Here is a 27,711-nt window from a genome sequence, read left to right on the forward strand (position 1 = left end):
GGCACTACACAGAATGGGTACTCAAATATTTAATTAACGCTTTGTTGAAATAAGGGGATGTATACCAAAGCACCACCTGGAAAAAAATGCAACAGAATGAAAAGGAAATCATTATTAATCAAAAATATTTTCTAATGAAATCTTTAAGAAAACAGAGCAAAGATGCACTTGACATTAAACATAGCACTCAAATGATTCTGTCCAGGACTCCGTTTCCTACAGTGGCACTGAAAACATCTCAAGGCAGCAGTTCTCAACCTTTTTTTCTTTTTTTGTAGGTGTGGGACCAAAGTCTTCACAAATTTAATACTATGGATCTTTTCCCCAGATGCAAATGTACATGTGCACATACACACAAACCCACATTGCATGTAATTTCAAAGAGTTATGGACTCCAGGTAAAAAATTTCCTGTTTTAAGGAAAAGACAAGTCACTTAAAAAAGTTAAGGATGTAAAAGCATATAAAATTTTCCTTGTGTATGAGATCAATCATGCAGGAATATATCAAAACCTAACTTGAAGCTTTTTATAAGATTCAAATTCATCATCTGATGTCATCAATTTGTTTGTTCTGTGAAGTGGTGCTTTCTTGTATGCGCTGTGTAATTTTTTTCTGTACGCCAGTGTACTTTAGTTTTTTAAAACCATATTATACAAACTATTAAGTAAACAAAAAAGGTAAGGTTTATTATACTTAGGTTATAAGGACTAGGAATTACAAAGTTAGCTAAAGAATAACCTTTAGCCATTCTATATAAAAAAAATATGTTGAAACCTAATTACCCAAGAAGCATTTTCCTGATTTATGGTGTCCCGAGAAGTAGGAAGGGAAGAGAAGCAGGCAGGAGGACAGTTTTGGGATTTTATTCAGGGCTCTGGCAAGTCTGAGCAAACGAGAAGTGAATAAATAGGAGCTATTCACCTGCTTATGGCTTTCTAAGAAGATCCCAAGAGATGAAGACTTTGCAATGAGAGCGAGAGAAAGCTTATGAGCTGGTAAGCATCATTATAGGGAGCCAGAGTTCATTAACAAAGCCTAGGAGCCTTACCACCAGAGTGGAAGTCTTGGCCTTTACAGTAAAAACAAAAACCATAATGAAGTTAAGTAAAGCTAAAAGGCTGATATTTAATGTCTACAATATTTTATTTCTAATTTCTTACAATCTTGTCCTAAAATGAATTCTACACAGAAATTAGAGATTGATCTACTGAATTTTACAAAAAATAATTTAAATAACTAGATAACTGGCTTTTTCTGCACCCTCAATTATCCAAATCTAAAGATATCTAAACACAGATTTTAGTTTACTCCACTCTAACTCACATCAAAGCCATTTAATTTGTTGCATAATATCTAATAGAAAGTAACAAGGTTTTATACAGAAAGGAAACCTTGAAAACTAACTCAAATATGACATCAAATATCTCCTATTAAAGATGTTTTAAAAATTATTTCAAATCCCCACACTTTTTTCAGTATTCACATCATCCCTGTAATATTTTTAACAAATTAACATATAGCACCTATCATAACTGTTTTTTTTAAATCTCAAGAGGACATCTGACTTCCCCTTCTTTTCCAGGAATGCCTAATTTAGGCAGAATATGATCCTGCTGTCTGAATCAGCTTTTGTTCACTGCTCAGAACTGAGTTCAGTTTATTTCATTATCCGTTTTAAAACTATTTCAAGAAATTCTGTATTACCAAAAACATCACTTCACATTATGTTCTAATAAAATACTCCACTATTCTTTTGTGATGAACTAAAGTTATCTATTGCAACTTAATAGGCCTGATGTTAGGATAGTCCCAATCTCTTTTGACTTTAATCTTTTAATACAGTCATATTATCACATTTTAACTATTAAAGAATGAAATTTCCAAACAGATATTCCACAGATGACTGTTTTTTAAAAAAAGTTACACTACCACAGTTGCTTCTCACATACAATGTTTACCCCATATTCAAGTTTCTGAGAAATCAGCAATAAACTGAAATTGTTTTTGAGGCATTTCCTGGTATACTAGGCAGTACATTAGAAAAGAGATTATACTGCATTTAAGCTACAATAATTATCTTTTAACCATCTACGAATAATTAACCATTCAAACAAAGTGCAAATGTGCAAATGAGAGAGAACATAAACAATTTCTAAACACATAATGCATAATATAGTATATAAATCCATTCGACTGAAAACAATTGACAACATCCTTCTGAGCATTAAATGACACCACCAATTTGGTTTTATGTGCATACTCTCTTCTCAAGTGTTCAAAGAATCCAATAGACATTATCTTCTTAATTGTCAAATTCTTCAGAAGTAGATTAGGATATTACCATTTTTCACAAATCAATAAAACAAGGAACTACCATTACCTTTGTATATTTTCAATAACAGAGCCAAAATAAGAATAATTCTAGCTAATCTCATCTGGGATCTTAATTAGCACTGCAAGTTAATTTGTATGAGTTAAAAATAATATCACTCATGAGAAACAATGTCAAAATTATTATGCTAATAAATAATGTTAAAGGCCTATTAAAGAAATAACTTTAGCAACTATGAGGTAACACACTAGTTGTAGGCATGAGGAACGTTTGTATTGGCTCTTTGGGTATATACATTAAATGCAAAACCAGAAAGGAATCATGCAAAAATCCAGTTGCCCATGCAAGCACCCCAGAGTCTAATCCTCTCCTCTCAGTTCTGCTGTCAGGCCACAGTAGTGTGGAGACTTGTAGGCTGCTGTCCTTGTTGTAATGAATGGGAAGAGGCTGACAGTGGCATGGTCGAAACCTTCACCTCTTCTTCCCCTGTGGAAAAGTCAGTCATGGTCTAGTTATGGGTGACTAGATTTGTTAACAGTCCCTTTAAAAATGTTTCAATACTTGGAATATTGATAAGTATTATATATATATAAAAGACATGCTTAATGGTTGGAAGCTGGGTGTGAAATAAGGCATGAATTTTAAAATATAAGCTTATCAAGTACCTACCAAAGTAATTATATTCAAAATATACCCTTAGTTTTAATATCATGTCAGAGATAAGAACAAATGTAATAGATTTAGGGTTATAAATATACCCCCCAGAAAAAGGAAAGAAAAAAGAAGAAAAAGACCAGGAAAGCCATTCTTTTCCAAGTCAATTGGATCCTTTAAAAAGTACATTTTTATAGAAGTAAAAAACTGCTTGCTAAAAGGAAAAAAAATACTAATGCATTGTTTTAGAAGCAGAAAAAGTATATTAAAAATTTGAAATAATATGCATTTAAATGTTAACTTATCAAATTAGTATACAGCATCTGAACATTCAATTGTACTTTTGAAGTAATTAGAAAGTAGTATAAAATGCTAATACAATGATCCAATTGACTAAAGGTGAGATGACTACTTCTGGATCAGAGAACTTTATATGATGTGAGAACAGTTCTTCTAAGTATAAATGATAACTGTTTGGTTTAAGTGCCTTGGTTCACAGATGACTCAAAATTCAAGTCACTGCTAAATTAGCTTAATTCAGAAACAATGAAAATTTAAAGGAAAATGTCCTCTAATAAGTAAAATTTGAATAAAACCATGAAAAAATAAAGTTTCAAATATTTTTCTAAGTATATCATGAAACAACAGCAATTACAGGTATAAGCCTATTAGTTTCAATTTTTTTTTTAGCATTATAGAATAAAAACATCTTGGCAAATAATTTCTTGTACAACAAATCTGCAAAACTACATTTGGAAAGATTAACTGACGAAGTGAAGAAAAAGAGTCTTTCAATCCTTAAAACTGGCTATTTCCTGGTTGGTAAAGATCCTTCAGACTTCAAGAACATAGCAAGGAACAACTTCAGAGCAGAGCAATAGGTGAAAAAATGGTACTAATGAGGACTAAGCAAGAGAATGATTTTCATAAAGTCAATAAACTTCATTCTATTTCTTAACTATAGACCATATTCCTGAGCTGTGTCAAATGGCTCATGGATAGATTTTATTGATAAAAACAGAATGCAAGTGTGTGAGAGCAAAACTCAATTACTATGGAAAGAAAGCCAAGTTAAAGCACATAAAAGCGATCTTCATTTATGAAGGAGAGCATCAATGTTGCAGTTTAAAAAACATTCCAGTTACTGAATTTGATATCTGAGTTCTTATTCTAATTCCACTACTAACTGTATGTGTGACCTTTAGCAAATTATTTAACCTTTCTGGGACACAGTTATGCCCTTCATAAAACAAAGGAGCTGGACAAGAGAAGTCACTTTTGAGGACAAAGGCACACAGTTCCAAAAAAAAAAAAAAGATCTGACGGACCTGCTATGACTGCACACAAAATTTTTTCCCAAGAATATTTAGTTCAAAAGTCCTTCTAAACTTAGCAAACTAGATGTCCAGCCCAAAAAATGCTGTTAAAAAGATTTTACCTACCAGGTAAAGAACTAATTTTAAGCACTAAAAAATGTTTTCAATTAATTAGACAAAGGAAATGAAAGCCACATTCCTATCAAACCTCTGGCAACTGCTCTTCCCATGATAGGTTTCAGTATATCAAGTTTTAAGAATTAACTGAAATAAAACAAAAACTCAAATGCAAATATATAATAATATAGGCATGGTACCTGTATTTTATGTATCTGATTGCTACCTCTGAATATTTTCCCTTAAAGTCAGGGACCCTATTTTAGTCTTCATTAGCAGAAGAATAAATACACTTGCCTTCCCCAGCATAGTTAGTTTAAAATATTGTCTAAGCATGTATCAAAGATCTACTGAAACACTGTACTCGAGATCAGTGAAGTGACAGCTATATTGTGAACAGCTACACTGTGTGAAGTACCACACAGGAGGTCAGTGAAGTGACAGCTATACTGTGAACAGCTATACTGTGTGAGGTACCATGGCAATTATGAAAGGATACAAAATTGAATCTCTTTCAATAGTTCAACTCAAGTACAATTAAGTTAAAACTAGGGGAGGAGGTGGGAGGTATTAGCTAGGTATTAAATTCACATTAAACACAGTTAAGATGTACATAGTTTTCCAGATTTTTATTGTCATTTATATTTGTTACTGAAAATCTTAAATCATCTGGCTATAATTATACTACTCTTTTTTGAGGCTCATCATATTATTTTCTGAGGAATATGCCAAATAAGCCATGAGAAGATTCTGGTGTGAATCTTGATAATTTCAAATATTTTGGTACATTAAAAGTAGAATTTCTCTAGTCATGAGACTTAAAAATAACCCAATAATAAGCTTAACCACAAGTCACCACTTAAATAACAAGCAAGTATACATAGCCAAATGTTGAAAAACCCAAAATAAACTCTACCCAACAACCCCACACCAACAATACAGCAATGATTTAAGAACTTGAAATTGGTGACTTAATTCTTAAAAAATTTCTTAAAAAAAGTTTTTAATGCTCTACAGTTAAGTATTATGTGTTAAACACACACACACACACAAATAGGATCACAATTAATGCCTTTTTTTTTGGGTAAAGTTTCTACTTTTGATGAAGATTTCAAATGACTAACATGAAGATAACTACATTCACCAATCAGTGATTTCTTTTTACCACTGTGGCATTTCCAGAATAACTACTGGTTTCAAATATTTGGGGTGAAACTGCTCTTCTGTGATAATGATAACTATGATATAGAAAGAACAGATAAATTATCAGAGATGGCCATATAGTAAGTCAAATAAAAGTAGAAAGTGAAGACAGCTAAGAACTAGAGTTCTACAAAAGTATCATACGCCTTATCAAATCAAGTCCACACTATTTTGCCCACCTGTCAGAGCTCCTACATCTTCTCATCCTTATATCATACAAAAGAAGAAGCACCTCCTGTTACAGAAAGCAGTTCTATCGCTTCTTGAATGATATACTAATTCAGGAGGTTTCCATCAAGATTAAAGGCCTTTCTCTTCCCCCTCTATCAATCCGAATCCAAGATGCCATAACCCAAATCAATTACCACTTCCTCAATGAAGTCTCCCCAACAATTATAGGTTACATTGATGTCTCTCAGACTCCAGTATCATACTGTTACCACTTCCATATGTTTTAATTTTACCTCTTCAACTACAATATAAATATTCTTTTGTATTCCTCACATGGCCTAATTCATTGCTGTAAACAGGAAACCATATAGTCATTTTAATTGGTTTAATACTTTAGTTTTTAATGTTCAGAATATCTAGGGGAACTTAACTTTAATATTTAATGTTATAATCAGTAAATAGATATGTTAATAGTAATTAAAATACATTTCTATAATGATTAAAGCAAAATAAATACACACTCTAATATGCTAAATTGAATGGAGGAGAAAGAAAAGGAGTATCAGGAACTGAACACTTACAATGTTTCGAAAGTGATTATCATGTAGAAAGAGAGGACTGAAAAACGCCATTCTGGATTACCTACCAACTACCATAATCAAATGAAGAAATATTGTGAGGTCTGTCAATGTGCAAATCACTACTGTAGGTGTTTCTAAGCTTAAATTAATTTCACTCAACTGTTGAGTAAATTAATGTCACTGTATCATCAGCCACAAACTCTACTCTCTAAATCCTATAAAAGCAATGTTGTGGTCATGAAGGGAATAGAACCAAAGAATTTCGATTTATCTCTGCAAATCCACTTATCTGGCTAAAACAAGAAAATGAATGTTTTCCTGGTGAAAGCACATTATTACAAGAACACTATGCTGTACCATATCTTAAAGGTCAAGAGAAAGAATAAAGATAAATTATATGAATTATGAAACAGAGGGAGGGACTACTCTAATTCTTCTTGAGACAATCACAGGAAAAGAACATACTCTTTTTTTGTCCACCACTCAAATTAAATGAGAACACTATTAATAAGGAAGATTCCCTCACATAAAGACACTTGATCTAGAAAATGGTACGGGATCTTAGGAACAAAAGTTCTGAAACCTTCAAGGGTAGCAGTCTAAACCCAGAAGTCTTATCATATCAACTAACATTTTTCCCCCAGAAATAAAAACATGACAGAGCAAAAAGATTTCTCTCCTTGAACAATTTCTTTTTCACAAAAAATATATTTGTACATATATGATATAGCTGTGAAACATTAATAATACGTTTTCAAATATTAAGTACTTTAATATACAGTGCAGTTGAGATATAGGTGTGTGTGTGTGCATGCGTGTATTAGTCAAAATAAGAAATTGTCAAATGTAGTTTAGAGGGTGGCTTTGTCCCTCATGCTCTAATTATCATCTCAAAAAAAATTTTTTTTGAAACCAGTTTACTTTTAGAATGTGAAGATCAGAATTTTTACTATGGTGTTGAACTCTACAGCATCATAATTTAAGAGCTCATATTTTCTTTTACTTTTTGCATTTACAAAGTTCGGTTAACTATCCTATTTAGTAAAATGCTTCCAAACAATAACTAGGTACAATACTCCACCATCCTTATAAAGCTCCATATTACAAGGCATCCATCCAATTAACCTTTCCTTAGGTTAATTTTTTTTTTCCTTTCCCACAGAAATTTCCAAGACTAACAATAAGTACTCTAACTCTGTTATTCAATAGTTTCCTCCCTACCCACCCAACCATCTGAAGGCATGAGTTATTCATAAATTCTCCAAGGCGTTAAATGAACCTACCTGCTATACGGATCCCTCCCAGACCTGTGTTGTGCTGTGACGGGAGATTCAAGTCCAAGAAATTACTATTTGAGGTGGGGTTTGCTGTGTGGTTCAAGTGCATGATGCTATTGCGTGGAAAGGCCATCCAAGGATAGCGGGCTGCCTGGCCTGGAAAACTGAATGAATTATAAACCGCTCGGTGCTGCTGAAATTGAGGGAACCTCTGTGGCAAGACTGAAAAGGTAGTATTGAGAGAGTTGGCATTTGTAGGTGCAGCAGGATGCAGGAATCCAGAGCCTGGACCTTTGGCGGTTGTAGTGTGTGAGGAGTTCTGAACAGATGTGGGTGAGAGGGAGGGTTGGTCTTGGACTGACAGTTCCTTCTCAATCAGGTCTGCTAAGGCTTTTCGAGTGACATCAAAAGGATCAAAACCCAAATCATCCTCCGGTTGTTTAGAAGAACCAAAGCCAAATGCCGCTTGCCAGTCTGTAGAGGATGATACTGGGATTGTTTCTGATGGGAGGAAAAAACCACAGTTAATATAAAATACATAACTCACTTTTGTATTTAATGAGTATCTACAGTAGTGAAAGTTAAATCTATCATTTTCAGGATAAACCAAATATACATAAAATCTGTATGATTTCTTTGCATATTAAGATTGTATAATTATAAAAAGGCCTCATATACTTCTACTAATAATTTACTCTTAAGTTACCAATTTCAAAAGTTGAATTATATAGACTAATTTTTGTTAATCAAGCAAAAATACTTGGTATCTACATTATATTCTGAGCCATTCATAATCAAAACCCAGAGAAATTCATTTAAATGAAATCAAGTAGCAATAAATATAATCTAATAGATTTCAATTAATAAAGCTTTTTAAAAATGTATCAAGACAAAGTACAAATAATTTTCAATATATGATTTATATACTATGAAGAAAATTTAATGTAAGTTAATGAAAACAGTATTTATACTAATCCTTATAGTTTAAAAAAAAACGTTCTGCCCCATAGGTGCTGTTGTCAATGCTACCTTCAAACCATCCTTCATATTATTAGTAGTGAAATAGTAATTAATTACAATAAATAAAATGCAAATGGCTCAATGCTACCTTTAAACCATCCTTCATATTATTAATAGTGAAATAGTAATTAATTACAATAAATAAAATGGAAATGGCTAAAAAATGACAAAACACAACTTTTATTATTAAATAACTTACCTCAGATGGGGGGAAAAAAATCTTAAGTCTAACTACATAAACACAAATCTCATTAAAATGGTTAAATCCTCAATGTTTCCCAGAGGAATGAACTTTTTATTACTGAGTAAAATGAGGACATAATCTCTGATTTCTGGAGAAACATGTCTTTTAACAAACTAATTTCTATATCATAAAACAAATTATCTAACGATCTAATTGCATGCAGTTTAAAATGTTTATATTTGTATGAAAAAGGGAGTGAGGAGAAAGAAAAAAACAAGTATATCCACCAATGGGTTTCATGTTAGGCTGTTAACCATATAATTGCTGGCATCCAAATTGGACAGGAAGAAATAAAACTCTATTTGAGATGACACAATCCTATATATACATAGAGAAAAAATCCCAAAGAATCTACAAGAAAGCCACTACACTAATAAATGAATTAATAGCAAAGGTACAGGGTACAAGATCAATAAGCAAAAATCAGTTGTTTCTATATACCAGGCAATGTGTAGAGAACAACGGAACAATCCAAAAAGGAAATAAAAAACACAGTTCCATTTAAAATAGCAATTTAAAGAACAAAATATCAAGGAGTTAATTTAAATGAGGATGTAATGGGCTTATTTGAGAAAACATTCTGATAGAAATTAAAGAAGACCTAAAAAAAATGGATTGGAAGAGTTAATATTAAGAGGTCAATACTACCTAGAGCGATTTCAGATTCAATGCTATCCCAGTCAAATTTCCAAAAACATTTTTTGCAGAAATGCAAAAGCCAGACATCAAATTCATATGGTATTTCAAGGGTCCCCTAACAGTCAAACCATCTTAAAAAGAAGAAAAAGTTGGAGAATCCAAACTTCCTGGTTTCAAAATTTACTACAAAACTATAGTCATCAAAACAGTATGGGGGAAACGGACTTGGCCCGGTGGTTACGGCGTCCGTCTACCACATGGGAGGTCCGCGGTTCAAACCCCGGGCCTCCTTGACCCGTGTGGAGCTGGCCCATGCGCAGTGCTGATGCGCGCAAGGAGTGCCCTGCCACGCAGGGGTGTCCCCCTGTGTAGGGAAGCCCCACGTGCGAGGAGTGCGCCCGGAAGGAGAGCCGCCCAGCGTGAAAGAAAGTGCAGCCTGCCCAGGCATGGCGCCCCCACACTTCCCTTGCGGCTGACGACAACAGAAGCGGATAAAGAAACAAGACGTAGCAAATAGACACAGAGAACAGACAACTGGGGGAGGGGGGGGATTTAAATAAATAAATAAAATCTTAAAAAAAAAACCAAAACAGTATGGTACTCATATACGACAGACAAATAGACTGAAAGAATAGAATTGAAAGGAGAGAAATAAACCCAGACAACTATGGCCAACTGATTTTAGACAAGGGAGCCAAGACCACTTAAAAGGAAAGAATAATCTCTTCAACAAATGTGGCTGGGAAAACTGAATATCCACATGCAAAGAATGAAATTGGACCCCCTGTTGTACTATATACAAAAATCAGCTCAAAATGGATCAAGAACCTAAATTTAAAAGCAAAAACTATAAAATATAAAACTCTTAGAAGACCTTGTATTAGGCAACAGGTTCTTAGATAATGACACCATAAGCATGGCAATAAAGGAAAAAATATAAATTTGACTTCATCAAAACTAAAAACTTTGTGCATCCAAAGACTTTAGCAATAAGGCAAAAAGACAACGTACAGTATGAGAGAAAATATTTGGAAACTATATACCTAATAGAACTATATACCTAATATCCAGAATATTTACAGAACTCTTACAACTCAACTACAAAAAGACAACTCAATTAAAAAATGGCCTAAGAACTTGAATAGATATTTCTCCAAAGAGAGAGAAAAAGCCAATAAGCAAATGAAAAGATTCTCAACATCAATAGCCATCAGGGAAATGAAAATCAAAACCACAGTGAGATACCACTTTGCTCCCACTAAGATGGCTATTTTTTTTTTTAATGGAAAATAACATCCTGCAGGCAAGATGCAGAGAAATCGGAACATTCATACATTGTTGGTAGAAATATGGTGCAGCCACTGTGGAAAATAGTGGTTCCTCAAAGTTTAACATAAAGCTACCATATGATAACCCAGGAGTTCCATTTTTAGGCAAATACCCTGAAGAACTGAAAAGCAGGGACTCAAAAAGACATTTGCACATAAATGTTCATAGCTGCAATATGCACAACTGCCAAAAGATGAAAGCAATCCAAGTATACACCAAGATGAATGGATAAACAAAATCTGATATTTTCATACAGATTTCATGAATATTATTCAGCTGCGAAAATTGAACAAGATTCTGATACACGGATGAAGACATGTTGAGTGAAACAAGCGACACACGAAAGGAAAATACTATATGATGACACTGATATGAAATAACTAGGATAGGCAAATTCACTGAGCCAGAAGATTAGAAGTCACCAAGAGCTGGAGGCAGGGGAAAGAGTAGTTATGGCTTAAAGGGTGAAGAGCTTTTGTTTAGGGTAATTGAAAATTTTTAGCAATAGTAGATAGTGATGGTAGCACAACTTCAAAAAAGTAATTGATGCCACTGAACTGTACTCTTAAAAATAGTTAAAATGGCAGATATTTTAACATAATAAATAAGAGTATAATTACTAACACTTGGTAGAATTGGCTATACCTGATGTGAAGAGGCTCTGTGGTTCTGGTGCTGTAGGCCAGTCACTGGATGTCTGTGGGGAGCTGGGAAAAGGAGGAAGCCCACTTGGGATAGGGTTGGGGTGGCGAAAGTTGTCTGAGAATAACGACTGTGACTCTGTTACTGCCCCTTCAAAAGGTGACCGTGCACTGTGATTGGATGAACTGATGGGGATGACGGGATTAGATTTTGATAACCCAGGTGGTGGTGAAGGCGTATCACTGTTAGATATCTAAATAAAATAAGAAGAGAAAATAATAATCAATACAAGTTTTTATATTTTAATAGGCCACCATTTAAAAAGGTCTGCAACTAAGTGAATTGGAATAGTGGTCTTCAAACAGGAGTTCTTGAAGACTTTTTAACTGACAGAATGGTTTTCAGAAATCAATTAGTTTATCAATTTATGTATGTATTCTTTTCTAAAATTGATCTTCCTGAAAAGCAATAAGCCAGTCTCCTATCCCTATTCTCTTTACCAAAAAAAGAATTCTTACTCTCTAGAAGTTCTCAACCTTTTTTGTTTCACAGACCCCTCTGCCAGTCAAGTAAAAACCATAGACCCCTTACTAAGTCCACACTATACTGTGTATTATTTAATAAATATATCACACCTGCACCAACACGTCCCACAAGAATAAGGTTTTTTTGAATTTCAATTCAAGCTCATGGACCCCTGGTTAAGAATCTCTGCTCTAGAATCTAATTGTGGTGTTTTTCCAAGATTGAAAACTTCTGAGGGGCCAAACAAAAACCTGTTAGAAATATGTGAACTGGTGAAGAGAGAATGACTTTAATGATTGGATCCTTTTATAAACAAGGTGATCCCTAACACTTTTTTCCAACTAAATTGACTGATGGAAGATCTAATCAAGGTGTTCTCAGAGAGAACATTAGAAGTAATTTTTATGATAAATCTTTATATGATTTTTAGGTATTTATCAGAAGTTCAAAGGTATAAGTTTAATGGTAAAATCTTTTTTCTTCCATCTTCTTATTTGTATGAACAAGACGTCTCAGCATTTACATCTAAAAAAATTAAAAACACAACTAGGGTTGCTGCTGTACTTTCTCTCATTCTACCAATGGGTAGTATTCATTCGGTGTTATAAGAAAAGTAATTTTTAAGGCTCTATCCACCTTATTAAGAGATGTCTTTCAAATATAATTTTAGTATTTATGTTTAATGGTTTAATTTATATCAAAATCTATACTTAACACCATTTTGGTCAACAACATTACTATAAAAATTCAGAAGAAAAATTTACAGCCCTGTGACACAAAAATTTTTAATTCAAAGTTTATATACTTATTTTTGCTTGAGATACATAAATGCCTTTCAAGCATAAAATAATCACATCAAGACAAAATTCTGTAATGGCAAACTGAGTTCATAGAAAAACGAGTTGATGGCGAAAAAGGTATGATATAATTTTTCTGATTGTAAAAGGACTTGTGCGTTTTTAAAAAAATGGATGGAGTAACAAAACACTACAGTATTTCAATTTCTCAGATACCTGTAAAGAGTAATATAGCATTTTTATTTTAAAATGCCATTATTTGCACTATGCTGAAACTACGCCCTTTGTGACTACTTTTAACTTATTATGAAAAAAGTTTAATGTCAACTTAAAATGTGCAAGGGGATATATAGATTTCCAAATTCTGTTATGGAATTTGTGAGCAAAACTTTGAAAACATTGAAGATCTTTAAGTCTTTTAACAACACTGTGGAAAACTGGTCATTCTTTATGGAAGATATTAGAATTACATTTATCTTAGCAATGTTAAGAAAATGGATAGAAAGGTAAGCAGTAAAAAACAGGCAGGAAAAAATGTTCCCTAAAAAACTAGGTAAGACACAAAGCATGCTCTAAAAGTCAGGACTGTATTTGGAATACCATTATGGATGCAACAACTCTCAACAGCTTAACTTTCTGGTTTGTCATTTCAAAACCAAAACTCATTACTGGGCAAGAAAGAAGGAAAACAATTAAGGCCAAATCTACTGACAGGAAAAGAAAATTAAAGTTGACAACAAGGGACAAGGGGAGAGTGTGGTAGGGAAACAATTCTAAAAAGCAAGAACTCAGAAGCTGGTCTGGGACCATCTGGCATACGGTCAAAAAAACCAATAACATTAGCAGATTCTAAGGATTCTGATATATTGCCACACAGTACAAATAATATAATTGGAATGATAATTCTGAGACACTGAGAAAGGGTTAAATTAAGCTACATATATTTGTGGGGAAAAAGGGAATGTCTACCAAAAGTGTTTTTAATTGTTTTCATATTCAAGGTATTTTTCACTATCTACAAAATTCATTTGTATGGAACACTTTGTTTTCAGGGAAGATAATGGAGTGGTACAGTATCAAATTCTTACCTGCTGGGAATTATCACCATTCCCTATACTGAGAGAATCTGAAGGTTTGTCAATGGGGCTGCAAAAAGAAAACAAACCAAAAATAAATAATCAAAATAAAGTCATCCTCACACAATAAAAACAAAATCCCCCAAAAGCCAAAAAATAAGATCCCCACCCTTGAGGAACTTAGATGCTTGTCAGATCCTCCAAAAGCAATGGTTGAAATACTAGCTTATGAAATAAGAAACTTTGTGCATAAATTTGGGTACTACTCCTAAAAATAAGTCAAAAGTCCAATCCAATGTTTAGTTTTGTGCATTTAATAAACACATTCCCCATTACAGTTTTTTAAATAGTACTGTCTTATTTTTCTAGGGGTTTCTTAGAAGGGCATAAAAAGTTACTGAAAGTTCTCTACAGGTTCTTAAGAGCAATAGTTTTCACTTAATACTTTAATACTCTAATTATAAGACTAGAGAAAGCATATGTGTATACATATACACATACACTTGAGAACAGAAACAAACTTTTGAGCAAACTGATACTCTTGAACAGAAACATCAGAATTTCATTTCCATATAGAAAAAATACAGTACCACTGTAAAGACAGGATTGCTAACTCCAAGTCTATTTTAACTAGTCTTAATTAGAAAGTAAAAATCTGATGTGACAACACTGACCTTATGACACCATCTCTATAATTTAGCACACAAACAAGAGGTAAGTATTAGTATTCAAATGTGTTGTTCTGAACAATATTACAGCAAAAAATAAGCCAATAAATTTACCAAAATTATTCATTCCTTAGAAATATATCCAAAATCCTCTTAAACATAATTGAAGAGACAACTTTCTGGCACCTCATGTAAATTGCTCTAAAAAAAAATTAACAAGGGCTAGGTCCCTCTCTGAATCCCAGGTATATCTTTTGCAGGGACACTGCCAAATGCTCTTGATTCTGGCAAATAGGTAACTCTAAGAGTTCTTTTTTTTTTTTAAGGAGGGTACTACGGGTTGAATCCAGGACCTCGTATATGGGAAGCAGGTACTCAACTACTGAGCTACATCCACTGCCCCAGTGAGTTGGTTTTTTTGTTTTCAGGAGGTACAGGGATCGAACCTGAGATCTTGTCCATGGCAAGCAGGTACTCAACCATTTGAACTACACAGATCTCCAAGAGCCTCTTCACTTTTTTTTTATTGCTCAAAATTTATTTCCAATTCAAAAAATAAATTGACAAAAGGCAGCTCAACAAGTTATGGAAGCTACTCTAAAAAAATTTCTGTCCAGGCACTTTTATCTCATCTAATCACAACAACAAACTCAATTGTTCCTCCAGCGCTCAGAAAGATATACAGATGAAAACAGATTAGTTAACTAACATAGTCAAGGTCTCCTTGTTAATGAAGAAGAGGGGAAAAGAGACTTAATCATAGTCATACCTCACAAAACCAAACCCCATATTCTTTTTTCTTTCTTTAGCATTAATGTAGTACCTTCTTTGCTTTTGCTACAAAAATATTACAATATTAACTATAATCTATAAATTACATTAGTTATATTTTGTATGTATTACCATATTCTTAACACCTTATAGAACATTCCTGTACTTATATTAGTAACCACACTCATCTACCACCAAAATCACTGTTACACATTCCTTATACTATGCTACCACTGTCCTCCGTCTAACTGAAACCTCCCTAGACTACTCATTCCTGGCACAATAACATCCATAAATCAAGTGTTTGTTATACTTATTACAATGTACTACCATCAACACCACCCATTACAACATACTTACAATTGACCTTATTAAAAATTCTACATATATCCAGCATCCCCCGTCTCAACCCACATTCTATCTCCTATCAACCTACAATGCAAAAAAGTTCCATTCTTTACTTCTTATTATTCACTACTAAATATTAGGTTGGTGCAAAAGGACTTGCAGTTTCAGACCATGAATTTTAAATCATTATAACTAGGCTCAAACACATCTTTATTAATTAAAATAGGAACCATTACAATCAACACATTTTTACCAATGAGAAATAAGTTTTTTTATTCCTGTAGCGTAAAAATCTGTGCTTCGGGACTAACGAACTCTTGGAAAGCATATTCTGCATCCTGCTGGTTGTGGAAGTGTTTTCCCTGCAAAAAGTTGTCAAGATGCTTGAAGAAGTGGTAGTCAGTTGGCAAGAGGTCAGGTGAACAAGGCAGATGAGGCAAAACTTCATAGCCTGATTCGTTCACTTTTGAAGTGTTGGTTGTGCGACGTGCAGTTAGACACTGTTGTGGAGAATAACTGGGCCCTTTCTGTTGACCAATGCAGGCTGCAGGCATTGCAGTTTTGGGCACATCTCATTGATTTGCTGAGCATACTTCTCAGATGCAATGGTTTTGCTGGGATTCAGAAAGCTGTATTGAATCAGACCAGCAGCAGACCACCAAACAGTGATCATGACCTTTTTTTGGTGCAAATTTGGCTTTGGGAAGTGCTTTGGAGCTTCTTCTCAGGCAACCACTGAGTTGGCCATCACCAGCTGTCGTATAAAATCCCTTTTCATCACACGTCACAATCCAATCGAGAAATGTTTTGCTGTTGTTGCACAGAATAAGAGAAGATGACACTTCAAAACAACGATTTTTTTTTACTTTTGGTCCACTCACAAGGTACCTATTTATTAAGCTTTTTCACTTTTCTAATTTGCTTCAAATGCCAAACAACTGTAGAATGGTCGATGTTGAGTTCTTAGGCAACTTCTTGTGTAGTTGTAAGAGGATCAGATTCGATGACTGCTCTCAACTGGTCGTTGTCAACTTCCAACAGCCAACCACTATGCTCCTCATCTTCAAGGCTCTCGCCTCCTTTGCAAAATTTCTTGAACCACCACTGCACTGTATGTTCATTAGCAGTTCCTGGCCAAAGGTGTTGTTGATGTTGCGAGTCGTCTCCACTGCTTTACGACCCATTTTGAACTCAAATAAGAAAATCGCTTGAATTTGTTTTTTGTCTAACATCATTTCCATAGTCTAAAATAAATATAAGATAAACAGCAAGTAATAAGTCATTAGCAAAAAAACAGAAAGAATTGCACATTAAAATGATGCATAACATAACCACATTTATTTAAGAACGTATGCCAGTATCAAATGGCAAAATCAACAAGGCTAAACACAATTACTTTTGCACCAACCTAATATCAATAAATCAATATTATTAAGTAGTGTGGTAATACAAATACTTTCTTTTTTCTGGTAAAAGGGTCAGGTATTGAACCCGGGACCTCTTATGTGGGAAACTGGCACTCAACCATGCAGCCACATCGGCTACACTGAGTTGGCTTTTTTGTCTATGTGCTTGTTGTCTGTTTTTTTTATTTTTTTTTATTTTTTAGGAGGCACCGGGGACTGAATCTGCAACCTCCCATGTAAGAAGTAGGTGCTCAACTGCTTGAGCCATATCTGCTCCACTACAAATAATTTTAAGATACAGCTCTGAGACCATTATGTTTAGAGATACTGGATGACACACAAAAAAGTGAACTCCAAACAAATATTAGCTAGTGCCAACTAGCAAATGAAAACGCTTAAATAATAAATGTCATAGGTCTTTAGAAGAAAGAGAAGCTACCTCTAGTGGGGCAGCCAAGGAAAAGTTTCATAGGGGAGTTCACATTTAAGAAAGTCCCTTAAAAAGATTTACACATTTGGAGAACAAAGGGAAAAAGGGAAACAGCATTAGAGGCAGGAAAAGCATGTGTGTGAAGGACTGAAAAGTCACAGGTAAGACTGGGAGAGAAATAAGTTTGGCTAACATACAGGATAGTTTAACTAACAATGAAAGATAAGGATAGAAAAGGAGATAAAGGTCAGACTCCAGGGAAATTTGGAGCACAAAAATGACATAATTTGGTGGTGGCAGGAAGGACAGACTGGAACATAATAGAGATAATCCAGGATAAATTTGTACTATTTGTAGAACATAAGAATAAGGACTTAAAGTTGAAAGGAAGATGCAGTAAAAGAACTGAAAGAATGAAAGCAAGATTATTACAAAGAAAGAATTTCAGTATCTTTATCTTGGTTCATCGTCCTAGCCGCCACCATTAAAAAGCACTAAATATACAGGGGCAAGGTCAGTCTTGCTAATGTCAAGAGCAATATATGAAAATTAAGAATAAGTCCTAAGGATATTTCTGAATTAAAATTACTTAGAAGAACTCATACCGTCTTGTCCACCATGCCTACTGCAATTTCAGAAGTTTTATCAAAGATGTTTAAAAACGTTTAGGTCAGTATCGTCAATCCAAAAGTAGTTATAGAAAAAAAAATCAGGACTGTGGAAGACACTTTAGACCAGTGACAATATTCTACTTATATGGGAAAATATATCCCCAATTCTCTTGTCAGTTTTCCATCCACTCTGTGTGCACATGTATATCCAAGTATGCATATATGTTCACAAATAACATGGGAAGGAAACTTCTTAAAGATAATTAAGGAAAGAAACCTCAGAGAAATCTTAAAATTCACTAAGTTTAATGCAAATACCAAATTTTAGCAAGCATTAACAACTCACCTGCTGTGGTAGATTGAATTACATACCCCAATAAACACATGTTCTTAAGTCACATACATTTCTGTGGGTGTGAACCCATTGTAAATAGGACCTCTTAAAGATGTTATTTTTAGTTAAGATGTGGCCTAAAGAATGCAGGTGGGTTTTAATCTATTTTATTATTAGAGACCTAATATAGAGAAGGCCTTAAGGAAAGTAGGGAGTCACTAAAACCCAGAAGAGAAAGGAAAGTACATCACCATATGATGGGAGGCAGACATACAAGGCAGGGAACCCCAAGGATTGCCGGTAGCCAGCACCGAACACTACAGATTTTGGAGGAGAAGGCAAGCCTTGTCAATATCTTGATTTTGGATTTCTGGAAGCCTTAATTAAAACCATGAGTCAACAAATCCTCATTGTTTAACCCAATCCATTGTGCGGTATTTGTATAAGGAGCCTAGCAAACTAAGACACCTACTTAAGTTTACTAGTAGGCAGCCCTCAGTTTTATGCAAAAATAAAAGCAGGAAAATGCAAGTCATTCATCTATTTATAAAAAGGAAATGCCTTTCTAGTGACTTACTTTACAAAATGCAGGCAACCTTTCATGGCACTTGCTCTTTGAGAATTATGCTTTATACTACTCCTAAACTACCAATCTACCAATGGGCATCAGCAGACCAGATCCTCTACACCAATAATTGATAACTACTTTTAAGTCATGGATCTTCTCTCCAGAAAAATGGGCACAAATGAAAAAATTTATACAAAATTTTAGAAAGTTCACAGATATCCTGAAGCCTATCTATAACAAGTCAGCTTGAGACTATTTTATACAAGACCATACATTTTCTGGATCTCAAGAGTTTACCAAATAATGACAGGGTAGAAGACGAGAATTCATAGAGACCACTCCTATTCTGCTGAAAAATAGAAAGTACTCTGCCTATACCTTCAGAATCGGTCAGAGCGTACACCTGATTTTCAATAAGGACATAAGTTGTATTTTTAAAAGATTTGCATTTTCTGTCAATCTAATAAATATAATAAAAATCAACAAATTCCTTAAAAACTTTTCTTTTTACCATGTCTCTAATTTTCTACTGCCACCAATCTGTGGTTTAAGTGAGATTCTGCTCAAAATACCACCGATTCCTTGGAATTTATAGACTGTCCACTATATTTATCCTATACTTAGGTATATACCTCAAGCACCTAAGATCTTCCAAGGTAAAACTACATATATTTATGGCATAGTTTCATTTAACTGAGTTAGCCTGATTCATGGAAAAGAGTTTTTCTCAAGAGTTTTTCTTAAGAATTTCCTATATCACCTCTTCTGGATCAAATCATGGGAGAGTGGGAGCATGAATAAAACGGGTTACACTTTAAAGTATTAGTAACTTGGTCAGAATCTGAGTCTGTCACTTGTATAGAATATTGGCGAGTTATTCAAATTCTTGGAGGATTACGTTTTCTTACCTGCACTAAGATAACAATATCTACCAGACAGAACTACTGAAGGGATTACTTAAACATTAAAGAAACCAAGTTTTTATTCTACATTCCTTTTACCTAAGTTTAAAGTTGAACATTTCCTTTTCCTCAATGGTGGGGATTGATTGCTTGACTAAGCCACAATATTGATTCATAACCACTTACTTTCAGTGATCTGTCCCAATTCCTATAATTAGGCTGTTCAGTGTTCTGGGCAAAGCAGCCTACTTAGTTACTACTTCTTCCAGCCTTCAGTTGGTATAATCCTTCTAAAACTGCCACACACTACATGAGAATGCCAAGAAAAGAGATAAAAGAACCCTTCTTTGAACTTCTTTTTTTCCTAGAAAGGTTTAATTCTCAACTTCATCTCTCTTTAGTAAGACCAGGGAAAGGGTTAATGCTTATCATTCTAACTTTGCAAGTTTTCCTCCTGGGAAGAAGAAATCTTATCTACAAAGTCATTTCTATCACCTATAGCTTTTTTATGCCTATCTTGTACTGTGGCAATGTGGAATGGAGAGCAAAGCAGATCTTGGGTATGTATTCCTGACAGTGACTCAAAGGCTTACTCTCTTGCAGGGGTTGGTATGGGAAGATAGGAAGCTATAGGAGCTTGTCAAAAAAACAATTCTAACGTGGACCATCTACTATCACTTAATAGACTTCAGGAATCTGCATTAAAACAAACAAAAAGAAATCAAAAAACCTTTCTGATATATATCATGCATTTATGCAAAGCATAGACATTCACTGTCAAAGTTAATTTGGTCCCAGCTGAGGATGAGCAGCACTGGTTTTGGGCAGTTATTAACTGAGTTTACGTGTTTTAATTCTCCCTTTTTCTTCCTTTTTTTCTCTCCACAATGTGTGGTTCCTAGGACACTCCTCTTCCGTTAAGAAAACAGTTATGAATGTGCTGTGTATTACCTAGGAGCATCTAATGATGAAGAAGTCAACAAAATATTACAAAACCCATTAATAAGTGATCACACGCAAAAAAAGAAAAGCTAAATGCTTATTATAAATGCTGAAAAGACACCTGATGGATTCCAATATTCATTTCCAAATTAAATGGAAAAATACCAATGAATTAGAAATAACAAGATATTTTCATACTGTGATTAAAAATATTTATCTATAACAAATAAACTCACACTTAAGAGAAAATGAAACACTAGAGATATTGCCATGAAAATAAAGAATGAGACAAAGATATCTGCTAGAACTGCTATTATTAACACTTTTCTCTAATTTTTAACCTAATGATTCTTAGAAAGGAAGAGATGGCAGTGGGCAATCCAGGACTATAAAAGAGGAAAAAGATAAAAATTATTTTCTAAGTGGTACAAAAGACTTAAGTTGGGAGGACTCAATGCAACAGAATACCAATTCTTCTAAAAACAATTAATAAATTCAGGTATTTCAAAACACAACCAACTGGGAAAGTTAGCTCTTTCTACTTCACACAAACTTTTAAAAACCCACATATATAGATCATCATTTATCTGACGATGGGTAGAGTAAACCAAGCATTTAAGGAAAGGATAAAAATAAAGGAAAAAGACTGGCACTTTTAGCCACATAAAACCTGAAAACTTATTCAAGTAAAAATATATCGTTTAAAAAATTAAAACACGAAGGTATGAGAAAACATCTGCAACATATATAAACATAAGGTCCTTAACACATAACGAAAATCTTACAAATTAGGAAAAGATATGCAAATAAAACATGGGAAACAGAAAATTCCACTGTATTAATCAAATGCAAATTTATGAGACAGCATTTGTCTCTAAAATGGCAAATATGCAGGAGGAAAAAATATCCAATTCAAGGAAATGGGTATTTTCATACTCTCTGACCTTATTGCTCTATTTCTTGGAAAAAATGTTACAACTAAAACTTCATATGAAAAAAATGTTCATACAGTGCTGTTTATAAGAGCCCAAGAGTAAAAATAATATTATACAATAAGAGACTGTTTTAATAAATTTGAAATATTCACATACCACAGACTACAAGGTAGACATTAAAAACTATTTTCAAGACATGGGAAAACATTAAAATATGTATATGAGGTTTTAAAATGTAACATATATTTTGGATGTCTACATTCACAGGAAAGAAAAAGGTCAGGAAATACACAGTGCAAGGAAAATACAGTGATTATTTTCAGTGAAAACCTCTGGGTTTTGAGATGACATACTATATTTATTTTCTTCTGTATGCTTTGTGAATTTTTAAAATTTATTTCAATGCAAAAGTATTATTTTTATATTTAGAAAACAACAAATGTTATCTCAAGGAGCTCCAAAGTTTAAATTTCTGCTTTACATTCTCTAGAGGCTCACTATATACCCAGAAAATGGCTTTAATTAGAATGACATTTTTAAAATAACAATGTGTACATGTTAAAAGTATCTAAAATAAATGTTTACTATAATAATCCCGATTCAAATATCATTTGCTACAGAATTGTCAACCAATATAAGGTAAGTAATAATATTGCTTATCATAAAAAACATGCAGGGGTAGGAAAGGGTAGTAGAAAGATCCAAGGAAAGGAGGGTCAAAGCTGTCAACCAGAAAGATCTTTATTTGGACTTAGTTTATATTCTTAACTTTGATATAAACAAATTTCACATAATTTACCTATATAGCAACTTTGTTTTGCTTTATGGCTTCTTATATATATTTATATATATAATATACATATATACATACATATGTATATGCATATATAAATCATAATAAAGTATTTAATATTTAAATAATCTTTACTATCAAAGGGAATAAATGTAACAATGATATCAAAACTTTAAATATAAGAATATTTTGTTGTTTTTTAAGGAGGTACCCAGGACCTCATTCATGAAGCAGGTACTCAACCACTGAGCAACATCCACTCCCCAATGAGAGTTGGTATTTTCATTTGTTTGTTTGTTTTTAGGAAGTACCAGCAATCGAACCTGGGACCTTGTACAGGGGAAGTAGGTGCTCAACCACCGAGCTACATCTGCTCCCCACAAGAATATGTTTTTGAAGAAATTACAACAATGATTCATGGAGTTATTATTAGCCATGTGGCTATGTGAAAAATGGCTCTTATATTATTTTAGTGCTAAATAGACACTGACTCACAACATTTAATACTCAAGATATTAAAGTACCACTAAATCAAATTTAATTTTGGAATTTAAAAAGAAGACAATCAGCATACCTAAATTAAGTAAAGCTATTTATTTATTATTTGGTTTTTTTTAGTAGGTGGGGCTTTTTTTTGTTTTTGTTTTTAAAGATTTATTTATTTCTCCCCCCTCCCTCCACTGTCTGTTCTCTGTGTCCATTTGCTGTGTGCTCTTCTGTGTCTGCTTGTATTCTCATCAGGCAGCTCTGGGACCAATCCTGGGACCTTCCAGAGTGGGAGAGAGGCAATCATTCTCTTGCGGCTATCTCAGCTACCTGATCTGCTGCATCTCTTATTGTCTCTCCTCAGTGTCTCTGTTGCGTCATATTGCTGCGCAAGTTCCCTGCGGAGGCCAGCACTCCACGCAGGTGAGCACTCCGTGTGGGCCAGCTCACCACACAGGCCAGTTTGCCTTCACCAGAAGGCCCTGGGTATCGAACCCTGGACCTCATATATGGTAGACGGGAGCCCAACTGCTTGAGATACATCCACTTCCCACGGCTATTTATTTTTTAAAAATTCATTTTTATAGAAGTTAAACTTATCAAACTTAAAGAGTAGAAATAAGATCCTAACTCATCAGACTTAAGGAACATTCAGGATAGAGCACAACCCCAAATGATTATTTTTATAAACCACAAATCATTAGTCTGTTTAAACATTGACAGAATATAGGTCTCCCTGGAACCATGCTAAGGGTGGAGGATAGGGGGTGACTTGTCTCCTAAAATGAGTAAGATTCTGAATATGGGATACCCTCCTCACTTACAGGATACAAAACTTTAGTGATTCCTAGGACTAGACATTCTTGAGCAGCTGTACTTCAGATAATTCCCACTCTCCCTTTTATAGTATTTTTTATCTCATCATATCAGAAGGAAGCCTCAAATAGGTGGCAAGAGCATGTGAACACCTAACATTCCTTAATTTCTTTTTGTAAGAATGTGTTTCTTGGGCTCAGGACAGTCTGCAAACCACCACACATACAAAAATGAAGCCATCAAAAGGACAGACTAAAGTGTCACCAGGGAGCAGCAGGCAGTGAATATTCAAATCTAGAAATTGTGATTCAAAAAGATTTCCTACATAGCTAAATAATTCTGCATGAAAAGGACAAATGGTAAAACTTGTTAGGAAGGATTCTAACTGAAAAAGATGAAGAATGAAGAGAAAAGATTGACGGGATTAAGAAGTCCCACTAAACTAGCATCAGTACTTACGTATCATACCTCTGCAGTGGTGTCACTTTGTTTTTATTCTTATCAACTGAACCCGTAGATAGTTGAAGGAAATTGGGATTTAATTTATATAATTCTTGAAGTAGCTTCTGTTCATATTCTTGGTGTTTACCCGCCTAAGGAAAAAAGAAATTAAAACCGCAGTGGGATTCACAAAAAAGCTAGTATAAAAATACTGCATTACACTCTGTACTATTAGATACTCTAAATAAAGCATACAAAGTTTTGTTCTTCTGTCTGAAAAATCTGTGTGGATGATGTCACAGAACTACTTTTAGACCAATGAAGTAATTCCTGTGACATCACAGTTTCCCCCCCCAAAAAAAACACACTATAACATGTATTCCATTAATTAAATTAAGGCATTGCATTAATTGGAAATCACTTTATTGTATAAAAAAGCATACTGAGAGAACATTTTACATTAGCTCAAAAAAAATTAGAAGGTCAATTTTAAACCTACTTCCTCATTTTCCATTTAAGAATTCGTTCTTCTGCATATAGGCCATTACTGAATTTTTGGAAGACTACCAAAAATCAATCAACCAACCAACATTTTATTCAGAGATTAACATTGTAAATAACACACAGATGAAGAATTTTCTTATTTGTCATTCTGACATTAAGGAAAAATCCCATTAATTAATTTTTACCCTCTCCTTTGGTCTTACTGAGAGTAAAATAAAAATTTACATTAAACTCTAAACCGAGGCAGGTAATTTACCTGGCCAGCTGTCTTTGTAAATGAAACTGCAACAAAGCCTAGTTCATTTATTTACCTATCTACGGTTGCTTTCATGCTACTACAGCAAAGCTAAGTAGTTGCAACATAGACCAGATAGTCCAAAATACCTAACAAGAAAGCCTAAAATATTTACTAACTGGACCTTTATGGAAAAACTTTGCCCAGCTCTAGACACAATGACAGAATGCTGTAATTACTGTACTTGGGTAACTGTATATCAGAAGGCAATGTCACAAATGTTATAGGAGAAATAAGGCAAAGACTGTAGAAGGCATTCATACACAAAATTAAATTACAATGAAATTATTTTGAATAATTTTTTACTATTTGCATAAATATCATGACTAGAATAACGCACTGATTTAAACATTTTGACTTACCTTCAGGGATAATAATCATTTAAAAGTGTGGTCTAAATAGATGTTATGACATAACAAAACCAAAACAGAACAAAACAAAACCAAAACAAAAACAAGCAAGGTAATATCAACTAAGCATAATTTCATCATATATACTGCACAATGCATCGTTCCCTGTTCTGAGGCCCCTTGTCTGCTTCAATTAGACTTAAATATTTCATATGATAAAAAATTTTGAGTTATAGCAACAATGAAAGATCTTCTGATTTTTGCCATGATATAATTTATTCAAATTTGCTTTCTACAATGAGGAAGTGTTTTAACAAAAAAATCCCTTTACAAAGTTAATTTTAAATTCAAGTACAGAACAGCCAGATGAATTCAGGACAACACTATGAAATGAATTTTAAATTAGTAGGAAAAAATACATTTAGAGGTGGATTTTACAGCTTTATAACATGAAGAACCTTGGAAATTCTTTCTGCAATCAACACTTCAGGAGATATCATGGCTGTTGTTAAAAGCAAAAAAAAACTCAAACTTATATTCAAATGATTCTATGGGGCAGTTCATAAGAGACAGGTTAAATCCCACTACAAAAAAGTTCCAAGGGAACTGCCCATCCTTTTCTTTCATTTTTCAATAATACTTAAAATGAAATTAACTGGGGCTTGGAAATCCTTTGATAGACGATTTTCTTTGCAATTCTACTTGTGAATACAGCATACTCTCCTCTAATCAAAATTCAGTTTGAAATGGTTCTACCTTAAGTTTCATTTTAAAAAAATAGAAAAATCAACAAGCAATTATTTAATAAAGTAGAAATTAGTAAGTCATCCATCCCTAATAAATATTGGAAGGACCTAATTTTAACACTGCTTTTGGATCATAAAGACTAATACTGTCAAGAAACTCCAATGTATTTATTATAATGGGATTTAATCTGAAGTAACTCCAAGTCAAAAAAGGTAATATTCCACTTAATTAAACAATCTGATTTTAAAGGAACCCCTACCAAACTTTCTCTAGTTTGACCTGGAGAATTAAAGGTAGCAATGAATGCCCCCCACCTTCTAAATGAGAAGTATTCCTGCAAAAGTCCACAGCAACAATCGGAAGTCCTCATCTATAAAAGGGAAGTGCAACATTGTGCTTTGGTATATTCCTCATTTAATATGCCGAATGGTCAACATTTTTACTTGTAAAGGCATGTTTATACTACAAATTGAAAGGAGACAGGAGAAGAGGAAATGTAAAAAAGAACATATTTAGCCTTCAATTCACCTTTTACAGGACACTGACTCAATGGACATTTTAATGGGGAAATATTTTTTATTTAGTATCATTTGATAGACTATTATTTTCTAGCATACTCTATGAACAGGAATCAGGCAAAAACTCAACAAATAATTATAGTATCCATTTAACTTTCATATGGCAGACATTCCCCTTAAAGCAGCATTTCCCAAAGTGTTTTCCATGGTTGATGAAAAGTTGTAACTGTACTGGATACTACATATCCCCTTCTTGTATATGTATTAGAATATTAAAGACACTGAGAAGTTCTGCAACAAAGAAACCTGTTTATCTTCATTGAACCTAGCATTTTCAAACTTAGTTGACCACAGAACCCTTTTTTATTATTATAACATCCTGGAGAACTGGTATCCCATGGAATACTTTGTTTGGAAAATGCTACTATAAAGTAATACCAGTTTTAATAAAATAAAATCCTATTTTTTGCTTTTGCAGTTTTAACTAATACAAAATACTCCCTTTTCTGCAAAGTTGATAATTTGTATTACTACCTGCATTTCCTCTTTTGTGAAGCTGGCCGCCTCATCCCCCAATTCATGTAGATACATGCAGTCAGGTTTTGGACACTGCATATTCTTTAAGAAGTAACTGCAGTATTTTGTTGTACCTAGAGATGCCTGCAGGAAGAGTAGGAGAGGGAAAAAGGACTCAAAATGTGAACTGACATCACAATAAGAATTTTCACGTTTAGTATTTTCACTTCACCTAAAATGAGGCACAGACACAACAAAACAATAAGCATGGCTATGGATACTAGAGAACTGAACTAACACTAGTAGAATCTATTAAAGAAGATGTTCATTGGGAAGAAAGTAATGGTAATATCTAAGTCTATGGTTTCCAGAACTTGAGCATCCAAGTCTTCCTTTTTAGAAACC

The 27,711-nt window shown here is 33.8% G+C and overlaps 1 protein-coding gene across 7 annotated transcripts in view; it reads right to left on the reverse strand.

Annotated features, from left to right (window-relative positions):
• CNOT4 (CCR4-NOT transcription complex subunit 4) overlaps positions 1–27,711 on the reverse strand; it is a 133,825-nt gene that overhangs the window by 22,506 nt on the left and 83,608 nt on the right. For 3 of the 7 annotated variants that reach the window (XM_004470449.5, XM_004470447.5, XM_058297418.1), the window contains exons 6-10: positions 27,325–27,450; positions 24,395–24,528; positions 13,938–13,995; positions 11,531–11,780; positions 7,660–8,154 (exon numbers count right to left, since the gene is read on the reverse strand). In XM_004470449.5, coding sequence (XP_004470506.2) covers positions 7,660–8,154; positions 11,531–11,780; positions 13,938–13,995; positions 24,395–24,528; positions 27,325–27,450 — 1,063 coding nt within the window. Of the gene's footprint in view, positions 1–1,126; positions 2,821–7,659; positions 8,155–11,530; positions 11,781–13,937; positions 13,996–24,394; positions 24,529–27,324; positions 27,451–27,711 lie in introns of those variants that run through there. The other 4 variants (XM_004470448.5, XM_004470446.5, XM_004470450.5 and 1 more) reach the window with 3 other exon arrangements.

The sequence above is a fragment of the Dasypus novemcinctus genome, chromosome 5, assembly GCF_030445035.2.
Source record: "Dasypus novemcinctus isolate mDasNov1 chromosome 5, mDasNov1.1.hap2, whole genome shotgun sequence".
In the NCBI taxonomy this organism is placed as follows: Eukaryota; Metazoa; Chordata; class Mammalia; order Cingulata; family Dasypodidae; genus Dasypus; species Dasypus novemcinctus.